This window comes from Lissotriton vulgaris, chromosome 7 (assembly GCF_964263255.1).
Source record: "Lissotriton vulgaris chromosome 7, aLisVul1.2, whole genome shotgun sequence".
In the NCBI taxonomy this organism is placed as follows: Eukaryota; Metazoa; Chordata; class Amphibia; order Caudata; family Salamandridae; genus Lissotriton; species Lissotriton vulgaris.
Window position 1 is genome coordinate 1704586480 of NC_141695.1, and position 20059 is coordinate 1704606538.

The 20059-nt window shown below is 45.6% G+C and overlaps 1 protein-coding gene across 2 annotated transcripts in view; it reads left to right on the forward strand.

The window, feature by feature from the left end:
• Nucleotides 1–20059, forward strand: part of LAMA5 (laminin subunit alpha 5) — a 398257-nt gene that overhangs the window by 252112 nt on the left and 126086 nt on the right. For both annotated transcript variants that reach the window (XM_086932859.1, XM_086932860.1), the window contains exons 35-40: nucleotides 1217–1421; nucleotides 3089–3233; nucleotides 3657–3797; nucleotides 4933–5094; nucleotides 8132–8236; nucleotides 8548–8631. In XM_086932859.1, the coding sequence (XP_086788985.1) occupies nucleotides 1217–1421; nucleotides 3089–3233; nucleotides 3657–3797; nucleotides 4933–5094; nucleotides 8132–8236; nucleotides 8548–8631 (842 nt within the window). The remainder of the gene's footprint in view (nucleotides 1–1216; nucleotides 1422–3088; nucleotides 3234–3656; nucleotides 3798–4932; nucleotides 5095–8131; nucleotides 8237–8547; nucleotides 8632–20059) is intronic.

Here is a 20059-nt window from a genome sequence, read left to right on the forward strand (position 1 = left end):
GCTTCAACTATCATATCCAGGATTCTGGCTGCAACTATCTCTCTATGAAATGTATCACCACTCGAAAGTCACTGGATAATCACAGAAGTGCACCAACAATTATTCCTCATGGGGCACCTTTGTCACACGTAATGTTGAACAAACCTCATGTTTGCTCAGGGCATGTCCTCCAATGGCAGTTTAGCACATTGATTCATAAAACAGCTCCATTGAAGTTGCAAACTAAAATGATACCCGCACAATGTAACCTTATGAGCAAGTGCGGAATGTGAGTATCTTTTAAAAATATTGAATTAAAAGCATTTCAAAGACACACATTGAAAATGTACTACTTGTGTGCTGCCAACACAAAAATTTAAACCAGATTGTTCTCAAGATCAAAATTTGTCAATTTTGGAATTTAAATTTATGCACTGCAATCAGACCATGCTCCTGATCTGAAAGTTGCACCAATTGATTTTTGGGGCATTTATTTTGCTCACCATTGTCAATGAAATCTATAACTCCTTTAAAACTTGATATTTGTGGTCATCGGATGAATATTTATGAAACCTTTACTGAGTGTAATGCAACTTTTCAACTAAATTCAAGACCATGATTATGGCTTGCAAGATCAGCGCAAAAGAAGACCTCTCTGATACCAAACAGGTTATCCCACTATATTGATATCAGACAAAATAACTTTTTAAAATCCTTCCATCGACCACAATACTTCTTAAAGCACTCCCGATGTTATTTTCTATGGCGGGTTGAGGCAACTGTGTACATTTGCTGTAATCAAGTCAGTGTTTTAATGATTCTGCATTTAGCAAGTTTTGTTTATACTCTAACAGAAAATGATTTTCAATCCAACAAAAGGTTCATGTAAAGACAAAAACGTAGGAAATGTATTGCTAAGCTAGGGGCACACAACGCTAATAATGACCTTCAATCTTTCTCATTGATATTTCTAATAACGAACTTCGGCAACTTAAGTAACCTTTGTCATTGTAAAAAGTAAATTTTGGATTAACAATCTTTCACACAGGGACTTAAATCATTCAAAACAAATAATCTTTGAACTTTAATGCATGTTTCTATCAATTTAAGAGTTTCAATTTTAGCACTGGTTCCCTATGTAGAATTTTCCTTCTTTCTAAGCTAATTTTTCTGTGCTGTAGTTTCCTGAACTACCCCGATCTTCAGTTAAAGGCTTCTCATTTTCATCACTTTGCAGCCTGTATGTGCGAAACTCGTTTGTGCGATGAAGTGACTGGTCAGTGCATTTGTCCACCACGCACCATCCAGCCGGACTGTACAGTTTGCGAGCCCCAGGCCTTTGCCTGCCACCCTTTGGTTGGCTGTGAGGAGTGTAATTGTTCTCGTTCTGGAGTCGCCGAGCTAACCGACCCTGGGTGTGACCTGGAGAGTGGACAGTGCACGTGAGTAGGGAATACCAAGGCTTTGGTGTGTACACATGCGCATAACTGTACAGGGGACAGATCCAAAACGCCATTGCCCTTCTCCTTAGGCTTCTATATGCTCTAAAGAGACCTGAGGGAGGGACAATTGTGCTTTATCAAAAATCAATCAAACATAAATTGTGATGAATCGACCACTCGACATATTTGACTGGTCATTTAAACTAAGATGGGAGGGAATGTAGAATAATCCAGCTCTGATTTATCTCTTTGCTGTGGTCTGTCTGATTGGGTACAAAGGTAAGGAATGAACTAACTCATTGCTCTTCAGTAAATGGGTGTAAATAATGGGGTCTGGAAGGCACTTAGGGCTTCATGTGCAAAGCCATTTTGCCATAGCAAACCCTGAGATTAGTAAAATCCCACAATTTGAGACTGCAAAAGGGCTTTTCTTTATGTGCAAATGCCCCATTATGAGTTAAAAAAATATTTCCGACTATTAAAGGGGCTTTTTTGACGGTCTGAATCGGAAATATTAGAGCATGAAAGAAACATCCCATTCTTATTTACTAGTTGGAGTGGAATGTGTCACTGGTTTGCATCCACAATTGCAGTCGTTTGATCAGATACCGACACTTCAGATGTGGTGGTATCTGGTTCTCAAAGGGGAAGGTGTCCCCTTTTGAATCCTCAAAAAAGTTTCAGGGAGAGTTGTCAGTGGTCCCCAGGACCACTGCTAGCTTTTAGTGAAATTGTTTGGGGGGGAAAAACCGCTATTATTTTATTTTTAATCTTACTATTTCAGATAAGAAAAGAAGGCTGCATTTTAAAAAAAAAAAAAAAAAAAAAAAAAAAAAAAGTTTTCTCGCTTTAAACGCAGTCAGACATGCGTGTCTGTCTTCTGGGCTTGGTCCTTGTGATGGTGGCCAATCACAGGGGTTGAAAATTGCATCCTACCTAATGTATGTGTGTTAGTCAAGTTGTTCTGCGACCTCATGCGATTTAATATTTTGTGAACCGACATATTTGCACATTAATCAGTTCAATAAATCTGACTTGATCAGCAAAATAAAGGTGCACAGCTTGCAACCATTTTTTTAGACTCATTTATTAGTACAAAAGACCCCTTTTGCCTTCTAGACCTCCCTCGCAGTCTGCTTTTCCTTCTAAACACTATACTGCATACTGGCATTTCTCCGTGACGGTTCGCATAGCTGTGGCATGTACTTTGAATTTGGGATTCAGTTATACCATAAAGGGCTGTCTGCAGGACATTTGAGGTATATATGGTCATTGGGTTCATTTAACACATTTCTGCTTGATGCATGTTTCTGGGTGTCCACATTGTTCAAACCCCCCTTGGCCAGTTGGGGTGTCTAAATAAATCCCCATCTATTTCACTTAGAAAGAACCCAAACATTTTGGATGTCATGTTTCCCAGAGAGTTGGGGATGTTTCTGGGTGGGTGCATAGCTTTCTGGAATGGTGGCAGATCTTGAGGAGGTGGCATTTGGGATGGATGATCCTGTATTACAAGAGAGATTAGGATCTGGGCGTGATGGGAAGTGCTGGAAAAGTAGGGCTATTGGGTACTGTTGGTGAAACTTGTGATTTCCTGGTTGAGGCCTCGGGGCAGGCGTTCTTCTCTCCAGGATTATCCTCAACCTAGTCTGATTCTTTTAATCCAGGTGCAAGCCGAACATTGTTGGCCGCCAGTGTGAGCGATGCACACCAGGCTTCTACGGCTACCCAAATTGCAGGCTCTGTGATTGTAACTGGGAGGGCAGCCGGCCCAGCATCTGCGATCCAGTGACTGGGCAGTGCCACTGCAAGGTGAGTACTGTCTGATTCCTGTTTCAGTGAAGCCATGTACAACACGTTTTCGCCAGCTCCTCTGTAACATAACGTTCTTCCCTGAAGGTGTGCTGGTCTAGCGGCCATTCATTTTACACTGTTGGCCTAATGTCAGTGTTCTTAGACATTCGAGAGACAATCTTCTGAAATGTTAGCAAACAATCCAGAAAATTCTCATTTTAAAATTACTCTGTACCCAAAAGGGCATCATAAATTAAAATCTGCTACTCTCTGGCAGTTTATCTGCTCTCAGGATATTATGTGCTGTACAAATGATGTTTTCCACTAATTGATTTAAGATGTCTTTCATGTTGAAAGATGCTCTCATAGTAAATATGTGGACTAAATGTATCTGTATTTGATAGTAAGCAAGTCAGTTTCTTGTTTGTGTTCTCTTACTAGGAAAATGTGGAGGGCCCCAGATGTGATCAGTGCAAGCTGGGCACCTTCTACCTGGATCCTGCCAATCCCAAGGGCTGCACCCGGTGCTTCTGCTTCGGTGCAACGGATCGCTGTCACAGTGCTGCAAAGCTTCGAGTGGAGGTAGGTCCATTGCCTGACCTCGAAAGGTTTTGTTATTTTCCATCTAGTCTTCCACTGCCAGAGGCATTGAAATACGGCCTTCATCCCATTGGCCAGAGGGCAGTTGTGTGGCATATTCCTGTAACATAGAGGTCTTTACATACTCACTTAATCAAATGGCCCAAGTCTGAGATTCACACTGACAGCATTTAACAAAACGGGTTGTGCAGTAGTTTCATATGTTGCAGTTCGTACATTCGGGCTAGACCCTTCGAGTTTATGGCGAGTGTGAATGGGGTACTTGGAGCGAGGAGGAGTGTTGAGAGATAGCAGTGAGGTGTACAGTGTTTAAGAGTGGCAGAACGATTGATGATGTTGGTAGATTGACAGAGTAGGAAGTGGTGTTGATAGAGTGAGTACTCGTCTTGTTGAATTCACAGCAAAAAGCGGTGTTGGCAGACTGGCAGAACAAGGGGTGTTCCTGGTTAGGTAACAGAGTGAGAGGTGTGAGTGCTGGAGAGCTAAGTGGTGTTGGCAGGGTGACGGAGTAAGAGGTAATGTTGGTAGCATCTTCGTGTGATGGGTTGTTTTATGGTTGGGGACTGGAGATTTTGTAATTCTTGGGAAGATGTGGTTTTTGGAGAGAGTAAAAGAAAAAGTGTAGAGTGGAGCTGGGAAGTGTTCTCCTACGATAGAGTGGTAATAGGACAGAGAAGATGCGTTCTTGCAGTGACCGGTGAGAGCCAGTATTTGTCAGAACACATTAAGTGATGCAATTCCTAAAAAGGGCTGTGAAGTGGCTTTTGAGGAGCCAGGCTGAGATGCAAAATGTCCATCATGAGGATGCGAGGTGGGATTTCCTGAATAGAAAAGTGGTGAAATTCTTTAAGAAAGGTTAGTTCTGGCATGCGTGAAGCATATTGGCTGAGCGGAATGAGATGATTTGATCACTGTATGACTGTGAAATAGTAAACTTCTGAGTGTGAGACCTATTTCTTATTGGAAGAGGGTGACATTGTTATTCTTATTGCAGGTGTGAGTTACATTCTGCTAGATTTGGGATGAGAAGTGTGGTTTGTAGAGGAGTAGGATGTATTGCTCAGTAGCTCGCGTTTGAGGGGTTTACTTCACTAATCTTGGCTCTTTTGCTCCTCAGTTCGTGGACATGGCTGGCTGGGTATTGTTGGGTGGAGACCACCAAGAAATCGAGCTTTCCTTTAAACTGGAGGAGGCTCTGATTGAAGCTGATCTTCAGGACGTGCCAGATGTGTATCAGGAGCTGTACTGGCAGGCACCACCCTCCTATCATGGGGACCGGGTAAGAACAGGCCATCATCCAGCCTAGCTGATCTAAGTCTCAGATGTTGGTCTAGTTTTTCCCCATAGATGGAACCTGCCCAGTCTGGAAGGAATTACATCTGAACACACTGCTCTGAGCAGTACTAAGTCCAAATTTGAAAGTACCTTCTGAAAATTGTGCCTTTATTGTGCAGTCTAACATGAAGAGTTTGTGTTGACAAGTCACTAACTGGTTTTGAAATTCTTTATGCTACTTTGTTTTTGTAATTGTTGTTGTTTCCTATGTTCATTACCTAACTTGTACTTGCAATTGCTCAGTTTTGTTTTTGTTAGAATGTTGCTAGCACAACTCTTCATGTGCTGCAGGTCCCTGTAGTTTTTACACTTTTAGAAATAGAGGTTGTCCACGAACATTGAAAACATACCTAGATTTTCTAGGATATTCTGAATAGAATAGATTTAGACCTCTTTGCCAAAGATGCATAGAATCTTTAGACAATTGCTGGATGAATTGTAAAGGTCCTTTGTTTGAAATTTGATATGGGCTGCAGCTTAGTTCCAGCTTTTATTAGACCCCTTCAAGACCTAATCCACACTTGATATTCGGAAGATATTGATGATTGGGAAAGCAAGCAGAAACAGCAAGGGAGAGGCCAAAAGAGAACAATACCAGCGACTGAGCAGCAATGGCAGGGGTGAATTAGGGACTGCAGAGATATGCAAAAAGTAAATAACATGGATGTGCCTAGTGAAAGAAGCTCAACTTTAAAAAGCTTGTGTCTCTGCAAAACATGAACCAGTGCTACAGGGATTCACCAACTGTATTACAAAGTCTTGTTACCCAGTTCCTATGTAATGTAAATGGTCTTTTAAAGACCCGTGAAATACTCCAGCGAGGCTGTGAGAAGACGCAAGACACTGCCCACAGAGCCCACAGCAGCTCAATGACTGTTTGTATATCTGTCCTGGAAATTGCATTAGACCGGGCTGAGACACATGGGTGGCATGGGTTGCTAAATCCTGCTTTGGGCACATATCATACTCCCTAAATGGCAGTAAGACAGCAGACTTCCAGAGACGGGAGCAGATGGGGACATGGAGGAGCAGAGACACTATCATGGGTTGAAACAATAAGCTGCTGGAAGAGGAAACAGGAATGGGAGGGAGGACAGGCAGCGTGGCCTGTACATCGCAGCACATTAGCCATGAACATTTGAAATTGACAAGAGGTATGTGAATTGGCATCAAGGCAAATGAGCACAACACAATCAATAACAATACACAGTAAATGGGGATTGGTAATGGTGCACTTCTAGGGTGGTGCTGCCGGTAATTGTGACAATGCCGAGTGGGCCATTAAGCAAGGTGTTCGGTAGATGCGGCAGCATACACTTTTTTTTAGGTCCCCTGCGCTTTTTTTCTAGGACGGTGGGGTGGGGCTCCTAACATGAAGGGGGAGGGGGAAAGCAAAAAATAAAAAACAAGCAGGGACGGAAGGGAAACGCTGCATTTCTACTCCTATAACTTTCAACTATAATAATAAGTAGTAAACTATAAAAACAAGCGATCCTGTTCTGCTACCATTTATATCAAAAATCATTTATACGGTGCTTGTATCTGGAGGGTACTTTTGTGAAACTACTGTGGCCGAGCTAGAGACATGTGAATAGGCATCAAGGCAATAACTATGGCAAATTGACACTACAGAATCAATAACATTACACACTAAATGTAGATTGTTAATTGTGCACCTATAAGGCGGTGCTGCCGGTAATTCTGACAATCCCGGGAGGGCGGATAGACGTGGTAGCGCACACATTTGTTTAGATACCCCATTGCTTTGTTCTCGGAGGGTGAGGGAGGGATTCTAACGTGAAGCGGGAGGGGGGGAAGCAAAAAAATAAACAAGCCGTGGTTGTTCTCGGAGGGTTTTGGGAAAGGCTCTAAACAGCGACGGAAGGGAAACTAGTTTCTACTCTTTTGACATTCAAGTATACTAAAAAGCAAGAAACAATAAAAACATGCAAGGCATTGGGATTCAATCGTTATGAACACACTATAAATGATATACGGGAGGGAGCAATGGGAGATTAAGTGAACTGGGAGGACATGCGCCGAAGCTGAACACTTACTGAAGACACGAGCAGCTGTGAACAGCAACAGGCGTCAAAGCTGAACAAGCGCCAAAGACACAAGCAGGAGGAAACAAAAAGCAAGCAAGCAAAGTGGTGAGGAGTGAGTGTAGAGAAAAAGTAGTGCCCCAAAACCAGACATATGACCTAGAGTTAAAGGATCCATGTAGCAGGGGCAGTCTCCAGGGCGGAACAAAACAGCCAAAAGGTGGGACAAGTGCAAAGTATTCAGCAATAAAAGCAAAGAAATTTCGAAAAAGCAGACGAAACAACCAATAGAAAGCACTGGGCGTGCTGATAGCCCATATATAAACCTAAAAATGCATTGTAAAGTCCCACCATCACTGACTACACCATTAGCTATGCTTTGACTCCAACAGCCTACATCTACAAAGCCTTTGCCCAGCTTCATCCCTACTGCTTATTACCTGTATGGTAGAGGTAGATTTGACTCTTTAAGGAACTTTTTATATGCTGTAGTAAAGAGACACTTATTATCTGAAACTCCCACTAACCCCCCCACTAGCATGTCTCTGCAGATATACAACCACCAACCCCAAGGACCATACGTTGGTGTGTTCGGCATGTGCTACTCACCAGTCGATGCCCTTACAAAGGCTATCAGGAGTTGGAGGTATTTTGAGGCAGCAAGATTGGGTATAGGCTGAATATTGGTTACCTGAAAATCAGTCTCAAGAAAAAAATTATCTGCAGCTGCAAAAATAATTATGAAATGATTGGTGTTGAGCTGAAAATTACTTCTTTTAAAAATCAATCCAGCGTGCGCAGATGTGAAATTTGGTATGGTCATCCAAAATTCATATTGATTTGTAGCACACCAGAATGCTCATTTTGTGCTTTCTCCATTAATGTCCGATCTTCGGTGCAGGTGTGCTAACTGCTATGTTTTTTACTTTTTCCAAGGTTTCCTCATACGGTGGTTACCTCCACTACCAGCTATACTCAAAAGCCATCCGTGGCGATGCAGTGATCATCCCTGTGACACCACGGCCAGATGTCATCCTGAAGGTTTGTGCCACCAAGCAGCTAGAATCCTCAATAGCTCTGCAAAAGGAGGAGTGGCTTTGAATTAGAAATATTACATAGGTGCCTTTAGATCAGAGGGGGCCACTTGGTTTGAGGGCTGTTCTCCGAGCCTGAAGTGTCTGTATATCTGAGAGGTGGTTTGAATGAGTCCTTAGTGCTGGGATTTTACACATTGTTTGGCTTGATTTTTTGGGGGAACACCTCCCTAAATAGTTTTGTGGGGGGACAGGTGGAGGTGGTCATTGGGTGCACTGTTTCTTACTCTTCATGGGAAACCTATGTTTTATCTTCAGGGAAATCAGATGAGCATCGCTTTCAGAGAGCAGACTTACCCTCTGCCAGGAACCCACCATGAAGGACGGATCCAGCTGGTAGAGGTGAGTTGCAGAAAATGCTGTTTGGTGGTATGGAAATGTTGCCGGAGCTAATGAAATACTGCACACACTATATGCTCATCAACCTTTTTCTGTTTGCACAATGCTAAGCATTCCCTTTACCTGTCCTCCAGTCTGGCTACAGTTGTTTTCTCGATGTGTCCACATTATCTCAACTCAGCCTACCGCAACATGAGTGAAAAATTAATCAACCTTTTTTTGTGGAAGTATCACCAGGCTCCTCGGACCAGAAAATATCTGATAACCACAAGTGTTATATGTTATTTACGCCGGTGAGAAGTTTTCACAATCAAGAGTTTAAATGGTGAGGCTGCTGGCCGTGTAAGATTCTTTCGTATAGCTTTAGGTGCTTATGAATGGGTAGCTGGTGTCTAAAGCGACTTGGTGATCCCGAATGATAGTCCTGCCTTACGAGAGTCTCAACTTACGGTGATCCCCAATAAAAAATATTATATTACATGCCTTTGTATAGTGCTGTATTACTGTTGGAATAGTTATGTATCATTTCCAGAATTCAGGTACTTTTAATGGTTCTGGAGTACATGTTGACCAGAGTCAAAGTGGCCCGATGACATTTTATTCATTTTTGTTTCTTATTGTTTAACTGAGAGTCATATTGGATAATGCTGTATTCTGAACAACTCCGATTGTCACAATGAAACTAAGATGCTTGGCTCACCGAGTGGTTTAAGTGGTCCTCCAATGTAGGAGACCACTGGAGTGTCAATTGTTCCTACCAACTTTTGTGAGGTATTTATCCCATTTGCCAATCATACACAATTTTTTGTTTGGCACACTTTGTGTCCTGTCCTAGATAAGACTGTGTGTTACTTGTATGAATACGCTATTTGCATTGCCCAAATGTGGCTGAAGGCAGCACAATGCTTAATAGTGTTGAACGCAAAAATAAAGGCCAACAGCAATTCAAGGGTCGTAAAGGTTTGGAAGTTGTTGGGTTGAGAGAGGAGGAGGGCTGTACAAATTCTACCACAACATAACCTAATCAGAAGTACTATTTCTCAGGTGGTCTTAAAAATCTGATTGCTACTATTCCATCTTCATTAGATTTTCCTGATATTTTCCCCCTCTGTACCGATCAGAGGTTATTGAAATGATAACAGATTAGACACTATCTCATTGCCACCGGGGGACCTTCAAGAAGTGCCAGCCGTGGGACGAGAGCGCTCTCTTGAAAGTTCAAGGACTCGCTCCAGAGCTGAAGTGTGATATGAAGTGGATGCCACTAGGTGCTGTCAGTCTCTGATCTTTGGACACTTCAGAAGGGTTGGTGGTTTCAGACGCCTCTTGATGATAAGCGTAAAGCATTCCTGCGTAGAGTGCTCTCCACTACAAGGCGCCAACCTGACCCTTGAGGAAAGGCCAGAGTTCTTCAGGTTCAGACTTTTCAAATCTGTGTTTGTATAATATCACCATCCCTAGTAAAATAGTATTATGTAACACTTTTAGATCTTTCTGGTTGCTGCCAGTAAACATGTGGCTACATGGACCCATTCTGTGTACACACGCTGTGCATAATCAAGCAATCTGGGGCCCGATGTAGGTGGCCAATACCGGTCGGAAACGGCCGAATTCGGCCGTTTCCGACCGGTATTTGGCCTTTTGAGATGTAGGGGACCTTTTTTTGTCCGATTCGGTATTTTACCAATTCGGTAAAATTACCGAATTTGAAAAATACCGAATCGGTAAGTTTACCGAGTTTTAAAGTTCGGGATGTAGGTGGGACTACTTTCAGTCCCACAGGCCCTTCAGATTCGGTATTTACCGATTCTGAAATACCCACATCTCCCCCCCTCCAATTTACCACTTCTTAAATACCGAATCGGTATGATTCGGCATTTAAGAAGTGGTAAATTGGAGTTTACCTACATCGGGCCCCTTGTGTTTTGATGTTGGAGCTCTGTGATCATTGCAGCTCTAAGGCAACTTTAAATGGCATCACTTCAGCTCAACATGTTGACTGGAGGAAATAAATCTCATCAGCCAGGGAAAACTTTCACTTAAATGAGTGTCATGAAACAGTTGCAATATTTTTTTATTTTTTTATTAAAAAGATCAAATTATGAGGACTTCAAAAGCCCAAGCTCGTATACAACATTTCAAAGCATTAGAACAGGGATTTAGGAGAATCCAGTAGAGATTCCCCCAGACTGTTCATGACTGACCAGATGCAGTGCCCCCCCCCGCCCTTTGGGGGGCATGGTGGCTGTGTCAGCAGCAATATGGCAAGTCTCGTGTCGGTGAGCCGAAATCTCATCTCGGGTCAGAGTAAGCCAGTCTCCTTAGAAGGGCAGTTTTGGACACAGTGGCATTCAAACACTTCCCACCCCGCTGTGGCATTCAGGGTATAAACCTGATGTTTTGGGTCTAGTCCGGGGATCTGAGCCAGTTGTGTGAGGATTCTTGATCCTCTGTCCTTGTGCATCCTGGTGGTGTCTTATGCCAGTTGGCATTTCTCTCCAGTGGACCCTGCGCCATCAGTGAGCTCAGAACATTGGGCACCTCACGGAGAACATACATGTGCTAGATTAGGTGGCACATGACCTTTAATAGTGGATAAAAGAGGCCAACCTAACGAGTTGCAGGCTTTCTTCCTACCCCATCCAGAACCCACGGTTGTGATGGATGCATCGGCTCGCGCTGGGGAGGCTACCCGTTACGTCTTCCGTGGGGCTCCTGTACGTGTTGACACTTCTAAAGCTACTTCACCAAGTACCCAAGAAGGATAGGAGGTACTGGGTTCAGATCATCCCCATGGGCTCAGAGAGGGAGCTAGGAGAGGAAGCTGAAGAGCCTAATTATTTGCCCTTTACACCAGCTATGTCTGTGGAGGATCTGCTGTCCCAGCATGTGAGAAGCTGGGTTTCTGTTGCAGTAACCCCCCCCCCCACCCCCCACTTTTTACCAGACTACTGATGCACTTTGACTTAATGTTCCCCCGGTCCTTACCAATCAGGTTCCCAGGGCCAGTGTTTTTTCCCCAAAACTGTACCCAATTGGCATCTCTGGCAACAGGTCAGCCCCTGGTAAATGGTACCACAGGTACCCAGGGCACTGTGACCACTGAAGAGCTCTAATGGATGCAGCACTTATTGTGCCACCCTTAGAGGCCCTGTACCTTTACACACACCCTGCCGTTGCAGGCTGCGTGTCTTGGTGCAGAACAAAGTGAAGAGTCGACATGGCACACATCCCTATGTGCCATGCCTCCAACCCACTGCCCTGGCATACATCAGTCACCCCTCTAGCTGGGTGCCCTATACCAGTAGTGAGGGTACTGGTGCATGAGCCCTGTACCTGTACAGTGTCTAAGTCCATTCTTAGACATTGTAAGTGCAGTGCTGCCATTAACAGTATATGGTGCTGGGAGTTTGTCATTACAAACTCCACAGCACCATAATGGCTGCACTGAAAACTGAGAAGTTTGGTATCAAACATCTCAGCACATTAAACCCACACTGATGCCAGTGTGGGATTTAATGAAAAATGCACACAAAGGGCATCTTAGAAATGCCCCCTGGAAAAACGACCTACCACTAGTGTCCAGGCTGAGTGGCTGCTTTTAGCTGCCACCACCAGTCATGTTTCTGGACCCCTGGGTCGAGAGCCTGCTGCTCTTGGGGGGCCTGATACAATGCACATCCTGGGACGAGGTGGCACGCCTCCTCTCCGAGGATGAGTAGGGTCCACGAAGGGGAAGCTTCAAAGGCTTGCCACCTTTGTGAGCTTTTACAGGCAATTTGCTGCTTTCAGCAACTGGTCCCCACTGGTTCTGACCCCCACTTTGGGCAGGAGACCTGGTGGGAAAAACAAGTGAGGAAGAGAGGTGTGAGCACCTCTGCCAACTCCACCCCTCAGGTGGGGGAGGTGAGGTGAAGCACAACTCGCAGTCCCCACCATCTTGCAGATGGGGGGGACACAGTCAACCAGGGAAAGGCTCATGCCCCCTCCCACTGGAGGGTGGCATAATAGGGGGTATACCTACCCCATGGAAGGAACCCATTGGTCCCAACTTTTTACCTACCTGTAAGACCCCTAAATCTAGTATGTAGGGGCACCCCTGAACCTTGCTTCCTCAGACAAGAATCTGTAAGAAGAAAAGAAGGACCGAACAGCCGTGCCAAAGTTAACCAGTGGAGGACGCCCACTGATTTGTCCCCAGCCAGCCCGTCCCCACCTCGAACCTGCTCCAGCGAAATCTCGGTGTGTCCTACAGCCAGCAACCTCAACAAACCCGGAGGACCTGCCTGCCTTCAATTCCAAAGACTCTTTCTCCTGTGAACATCAGATTTCTTCAAACAACAGACTCCAGTTCCGCAAGGATCCCCGGATCTGCACCACTCTGCACCGACACCCACAGCACAAGTTTGAGTGGCCCAACACCAAGAGGAGGTCCCCCCGGCAATCCTGACCCAAGATCCGGCGACCACTGACCTGTCTCAAGCCTCCAGCCGATGCCTGCAGCCTCAAATCGGAATGCCCCCCCAACTGTGACCAGGAGCTGGTAAGGAGATCCGACCCTGAAAGTCATCCCTGCACCCGACGCCCCAAGCCTTGGGTAGCTCAACCGACAGTGCCTAACCAACCCCCAAGATCCCAACTTACCTCTCCAAGTGGTGGTCGCTCCCAGAAGACCTTCGTCCTGAGCCTGCAGTGCTTTTGCAAACCGGAGACTCCCCATTGAAAGCTACAGGGTTTCCGACGCCAAAACAGCACTCTGCGCCCAGCCGCCCCAGTGCCACTGAGGGGGCATCTTTTGTGCTGGCCTATACCCCCATTTGCCCTGAGCTTAAGTCCAGGAGCCTTGCTCCCACAACCCAGTGGTCTGCTCACCAGCAGCCACCAATGGGAGGCCCCCTATTCCCCCATTGGATTACATTGGGCCTCAGTACTCTGCACCCGGCCGCCCTAGTGCCGCTGAGGGTGTAACAAGAGTGCATCCTTTACCCTGGGGGACCCCTGAGTCTAACCCCAGAACTCCAACTCCCACAACCAAGTACTTACCTTTAAACCGATAACACTATTTTCCTCCATAGGAGATTGTTGACTGTATTTCTATAAAAGGTTTCTAAGTGTGGAGTCGGCACACCTAAAGAAATTCTTTAAAATTGTACTTACCAACAAAAACGGTTTTACTTACCTGTTTCCATGAAATGTCCCAGTGCAGTATCCAGGCATACTGCACTCTGTAGGAAAAGTTATCTCAAAAGTAACTGTTTTTTAGTAAAATTACAGGTCAAAGTATATGTACTGTATTCTGAAAAGCATTGCATTATCAGTAACACTACTGTAATCAAATCAAAGTACATTTACAATTGCAATTCAAAACTGTGTTACAATCAGCATTTACTACTGTAAAGTAGGTATTGCTTACCTGTGCCAGGCTTGCTTGGTTATAGAAAATAAAATACAAAAACAATTGGTCTGAAGTTCAGTCTTTGAGTGTGTGAATTAATTTGCTGACTGAGCGTGTACAACAAATATTAACACTGTCCTCTGATACTGCCTTACTGCTCGACCACACTACCACAAATAGAGAGTGAGGTGCTATCTACTTTACCTCTGCCTATCTTTTGGGTTCCACTGGTCTCTGTGCACACTATACCTCACTTTGGTATAGTATATACAGAGCCAGCGTCCTACACAGCAGAAAAGCAGTGTTGTTCATTCGAATCTCCACACTGTACACTTCAGTGCATAGATATAGATCGGCACCAGCTGAGTAGTTTTGACCCATCCATTGAGGTGATGGACATACAGGTAGCAGTGCGCCTCCCATCCACAAAGTTTATGTACTATGGACGTGGGGCAGAATTTGTGGCCTGGTGCACGGACTAACTTGTCGATCTGTTGCAAGCTAAACAGTCTAATATATTTCTTTATATGTTTTGTAGCTTGTGTTGCTGTAGATCACATGCACTGCATAGGCTATAAATCAGTGCACTCCCCTGCTAAATAGTGAGTAGAAAGCAAATAGGGCATATGTTTAGAATAAAGTTCCAAGTACAGTGTTCGAAGCATGGGTGCTGTAGATGCACATGCTTTGCATACTCCTGCCATCTAGTGTTGGGTCAGGATGTTTGCAAGTTAGTTTTTTTCTGAAGAAGTCTTTCGAGTGACGAGGTAAGGTGACTCCTCCTTTCGGTAATAGTGCACATGGGCATCAACTTCATTGTTAAATTGTTTACCCGCAAGAGGGTCAGAAGGGAGTGCATATGTGTAGAATGGAGATGTCCATGCGTATGTGTGCAAATGGAAAGAACTACAACAACTATAGGTGTCAGGGGAGGCGGGTAGGCGCATGTGAATCTACAGCTCTACATGCCAAGAACAGATGCTTACTGGGTAAGTAACACTATCCGTTTGAGGCATGTGTGCTGTAGATACACATGCTTTGCATAGACTATAAAGCAGTTTGTTCCCCAAGCAGTGGCTAACCTATAGGAGTTACAGTTGTTTAAAATAGTATCTTAAGAACTGCTTGGCCTACATAAGCCCGTTGTCGTGCTAACACATCTACACAATGGTGTTTGGTAAATGTGTGTGGTGTAGACCATGTAGTTCGTTACAGATGTCAGCTAGGGGAATGTTTCCTAAGAATGCGCTCTAGGGTATATGGATAAAGTTCTCTTTGCTTTTGCACAGCATGTTTAAATGCATTTAACAATCTACCTTGAAATGCCTGATTTAGTGACGGGATTGCCTTTTTGAGGTGTAGCACAGGCAACAAACAGTTTAGTTTTGCAAAATTCTTTGTTCCTTTCTATGGAGAGGACATTACGCTCACTATCCTGACTGTGTACTGACCTCCAAATTTAGAAATCACCACTGGCATCACCACTGACCCTCCTCTGTCAGGCCATTGATAGAAGGTGTCCTCCAGCAGGATCTCCTTTGATGGAAAGTTGGTAGTCATCCCGGCCCTAAAAAGGGCAGGCTGGCTGTCACTTGTTATAAATGTTACTGGGTACCCTGTCTGCCAGAGTACCGTATGCACTCATCTATAAATCAGCCCCTTATTCTTCAGGCCAGTCCTATTGGTGGAGTCCTTTTAATCGGCAGACAAGGAATTGAACACTACTTTTATACGATGGGTGGATGAAAGCTCATCTTTGTCTGTAACTTAAGAGATGATGCTGGTCATGTTTAAGATGTTAAGAACCAGGCTTTAAGCAAAGAAAACCAAGAAAGAAGGTGATTACTCCTGACTGAGATTGGAAACCGATTTCTGAGGCGGGGGATGTATACTAACCTGTTTGAAATCGCCTCTTTTGTTCACTTCTGTTTGCCTAAAGAATGAAGACCAGTGTACCTGTAGGACCTTGGACAGGAATATGAACCAATCCTAAATGAGAGGCAAATTCTCCATTGCACCCAAAACCAGATTGCGATTGGTGATCTGAAAGCAGATGTTTGCTTATGTTACTTGTGTAGGAAAGTGCCCCTTTTTGACATGGTCATCCCCACCTTTTGTCTTGTCATTGATGTGATTTCGACTGGAAGTGAACTGGGTTTCTGGCAGTCAGTCCCCAGTGCCAGATCTCTTTTCCAAAAACTGTGCAATGGTCCCCCCAATTGGCAAAACCTTTAGCACTCTCTATAAGTCTCTAGTAAATGGTACCCCTGATACCTAGGGCCGGAGGCACTCAAGAGGGTCACCAAGGGTTGCAGTACAAATTATGCCACCCGAAGGGACCCCTCATCAAACTCAAGCAAGACTGCCATTTCAGGCTGCTTGTCTTGGCGGAGACAAAAGTGAAAACGCAACATGACACACATCCCTATGTGCCATGCCCCTAATACTGCATGTAATATTTGTAAGTCACCCCTATAGCATGCCTTGCAGCCCTAAGGCAGGGTGCCTTATACTACATGTGAGGCCATATCTATATGAGCAGATATGCCCCTGTGCTGGTCAGGTCCATTTCTACCAGCACAAGTGAACAGAGAAGCCTATTTAAAACGTACGGTACACTGGTAAAACGAGTTCCCCAGCTACATTATGGCTTCACTGAAGATAGGGGTGTTTGGTATCAAACATCTAGTATTCACAAGCCCACCCTGATTCCAAAAGTGGATTTTTAAATACAGGCACACAGAAGGCAGAGCTGCCCCCTGAAATCCTCCCACCCTCAGGTGCATTGGCTGACTAGTCTCTGCCAGCCTGCCACCGATACAAGTTTCTGACTTTCCAGAGCGATGACCTTAGCTCTCAGGAGGACCGAAGCAAAGCCTGCACTGGAAGAGGGTGTTCACACCCCCCTCCCAAAGAATGACTTGCTGATTAGCATTCTAAGAGGCGAGCTTCAGAGAAGCTGCCACCTTTGAAATGTGAGTCTGGCTCCCCACACAGAAGAGGAAGTCTACTCCCTTTGTCCAGAGCCCCTGGCACCTGGACAGTAGGGTAAATTAGCTAGTCGGGTAGGCGTGCCCAACCCCATGCTTGTGCCGCCCTTAAGGTGGCTACCTGAAGTGGGCACAACTTTTCAGAGTTGGCCATCTTAAATATGGCAAGCTTAGAAATTCTGGGACAGGGTTATGCCCACTTCCCACAGGAAGTGGTCATATAGGGGGCATAGTGACCCCAAGAATAGGTAGCCCATTGGCTACTACCCTACACTCTCCTAACGCCCTACTGGAGCCTCTGGCACTAGAAAATCAGATCCTGCTGACCTGAAAGATAAAGACTGACGTGAAGAGTTTAAAAGAACAAGAACTAAAGACCCAGCAACTGACCTGGTGTCAACCCTGCCGGCCTGCCTTCTATCTTTGACAATTGTGCCAAAAGATGAATTGTCCTGCACCTGCTGAGACTCCAAAGGCTGGGTGACCTGCCAGCTCTTCACACAGTACCCAAGACTTCCTGTGGGACAGTGGAACTGTCCCCTGCATCCTGCAGACACCCAAAGAACAACTGTGAGGACTCCTGAACCACCAAAACCGGACGCCGCCAAGCACCATTACACCCGAGCCTCCCAGCCTTGTCGAAGTGGGCCAACTGTATCAGCGTGGTCCACAATCCCCTAAAGGGCCAGAGTCCACTGTGAATTGACTTCTCGGGAATACTCCGTCGCCGCCTGCAGCCTCTGAGTGCAGGACCCCTCAACTGAAAGTATTGCCAGACAAAGAAACCAGACACCCCAAAGACCCACCGCACCCGGACGCCCCGGCCCAAGGAGAAGAGGACCAATGGTGTCCCCACTTCCCCCATCTTCTTAAGACCCGAAGCCACTCATTGTTTTCACCGGACTGACATCTCAGTCCCTCCCTGCAGCCTCTTTGTGACCGGACTGATCCCCATTGGATTACATTGGGAATCTGACGCGGTGTGCACCACTGCACCCGGCCTCCCTAGTGCCACTGGAGGAGACTAGCTGGTGCTGCCTTGGACGTTGCCCTTTACTCACCTTTAATCCCGGAGACTGGTCCCGTAAGTCGCTGCAAAGAACTGGCATACTGCATATATTTTACCTCCCATAGAGTAACATTACAGCCTTTAAAAATTGCACTGTGTCGACTTCTTAAATACAAAAGAATTTCTCTTGCAAAAGGTACTTACCTGTTCGTATTGATTCTGGTGCCTAAATATTTATAAAGATATGTGTTATTTTTATCAATTGGTGTGGATCTCCTTATTTAGTTGTGTGTATAATTTATTGACTATTGTGTGTATTTGTGAATATCTAACGCTCCCCTCTGAAAGCCTAAGGCTGCTCAACCACACTACCCCCTCAAAGAGCACCTTGGGATTGCTAAGGCAGGCCCCTGTCCAGTTATGAGGGGTCACCTGGACTCTTTGCATTCAGTGCTGGCTGGCATGTATTTAGAGTGGTGAGGCGGCAAAATACGGGTGGTATTAAAACATATTTTTTTTAATGGCACTTACCTTTCAGGCTTGACTCATAACTTCCTCCGCACTCTGGTGTCTTCTCTCCTCGAAGCTCCAGACCCAGGAAAGTGCACTGCCCAATCCTGGCGCACAGCATGAGAGAAGCATCAGGATTGTAGGGAGTGGCCTCTCTCAGCACTCTCAAGAGCGCTGGAGGCCTGCACTTTCTCTAATCCAGCTGTCTAAGACAGCTAGGTTAGAGAAGTTTAAAATGTGCATGTCTGGCCTGTGTCGCAAGACGGCCGGCCAAAGGACATGCGCATAACTCCCCCTCCCCACAACAGGACCATCTCCAATCCCATTTTCCCCCCCACTCTCAGCCCCCACTACCTTACCTGCTCTCCCATCACCACTAACATACACTCAACCTCCACCCGGCTCTCTCCGCTTACCACCAATGCCCTCACCTACACCACCAACCTCCCCCCTACTTCATCCACACCCATCCCTCCCAAACCCTCTCTCCTCCCTAACACCAACCCGTACACCGATGCCACGGAGCCCTGCACGAACACCAACCCACCCCCCCACCCACACACCCATTCCCAGGTCAGTCACTCACCCCTGATTTCCATCCCCAACACCAACACCTATCCCACGCTGGACAAGATTATGGCCACCCTCCTCCAGCTCAAAGAAGACATTCACACCATCAAAGAACTACTCTTCACACACCCCTGACACCCCTCACTCACCACCACCCCCCCTCCCAACATGTCCCCCACCCCTCCGGATGACTTCCCTACCCTCCCCAACTTCCTGTGAATACATCTGCCTCAATATTACCAGTGAGGGCAAACCGATATGCTCTCTTCACGGCATTTACAAACCCACCCGGGGACAACCTCACCTTCGCCCAACAAATCATGGATATGATCTCAACCAATTCCGGACGACAGCTCACCCAAATATACCTTGGTGACTTCAACCTCCACTGGAACGATCACAATGACGCCGTGGTAAATAGTCTTAAAAATTTCACCAACGCCCTTGACCTCACCCAAATATGCAACTGCCCGACCCACGAGAAAGGCTCTATCCTCGACCTTATCATCTCCAAAGAGGACTCTATCCAACTCGAGGCTATCCAACCCTGTGACTGGTCAGATCATCATATTGTCACATTCTTCATCAATGAAATAGTCAAATTCAACCCGGTTCAATCCTCCAAGCCTAAAGTCTGGAAAAGAGATCTGAAAAAACTCAACCCAAACTCCTTACCCCCTAACAGCTGCAACCTCCTACTTCGTCCTACCGGCGCTACGGACTTCCAATCCTTGACTGACCACTATCTCAACGCCATGACCTCAATAATTAATGAGGCTGCACCCATGCAGTTAAAGAGTCTCCGCTAAAATCTCCAATCCTTGGTACGACGGGAGTCTCAATGAGGATAGACGAGCCATGCGAATGGCAGAGCGCACCTGGAGATCAGCTCCCTCTGCACTGCACCTAAAAACCCTGATGAAAAAGAGAAACGCCTACTTCAGGAAGATAAAACGC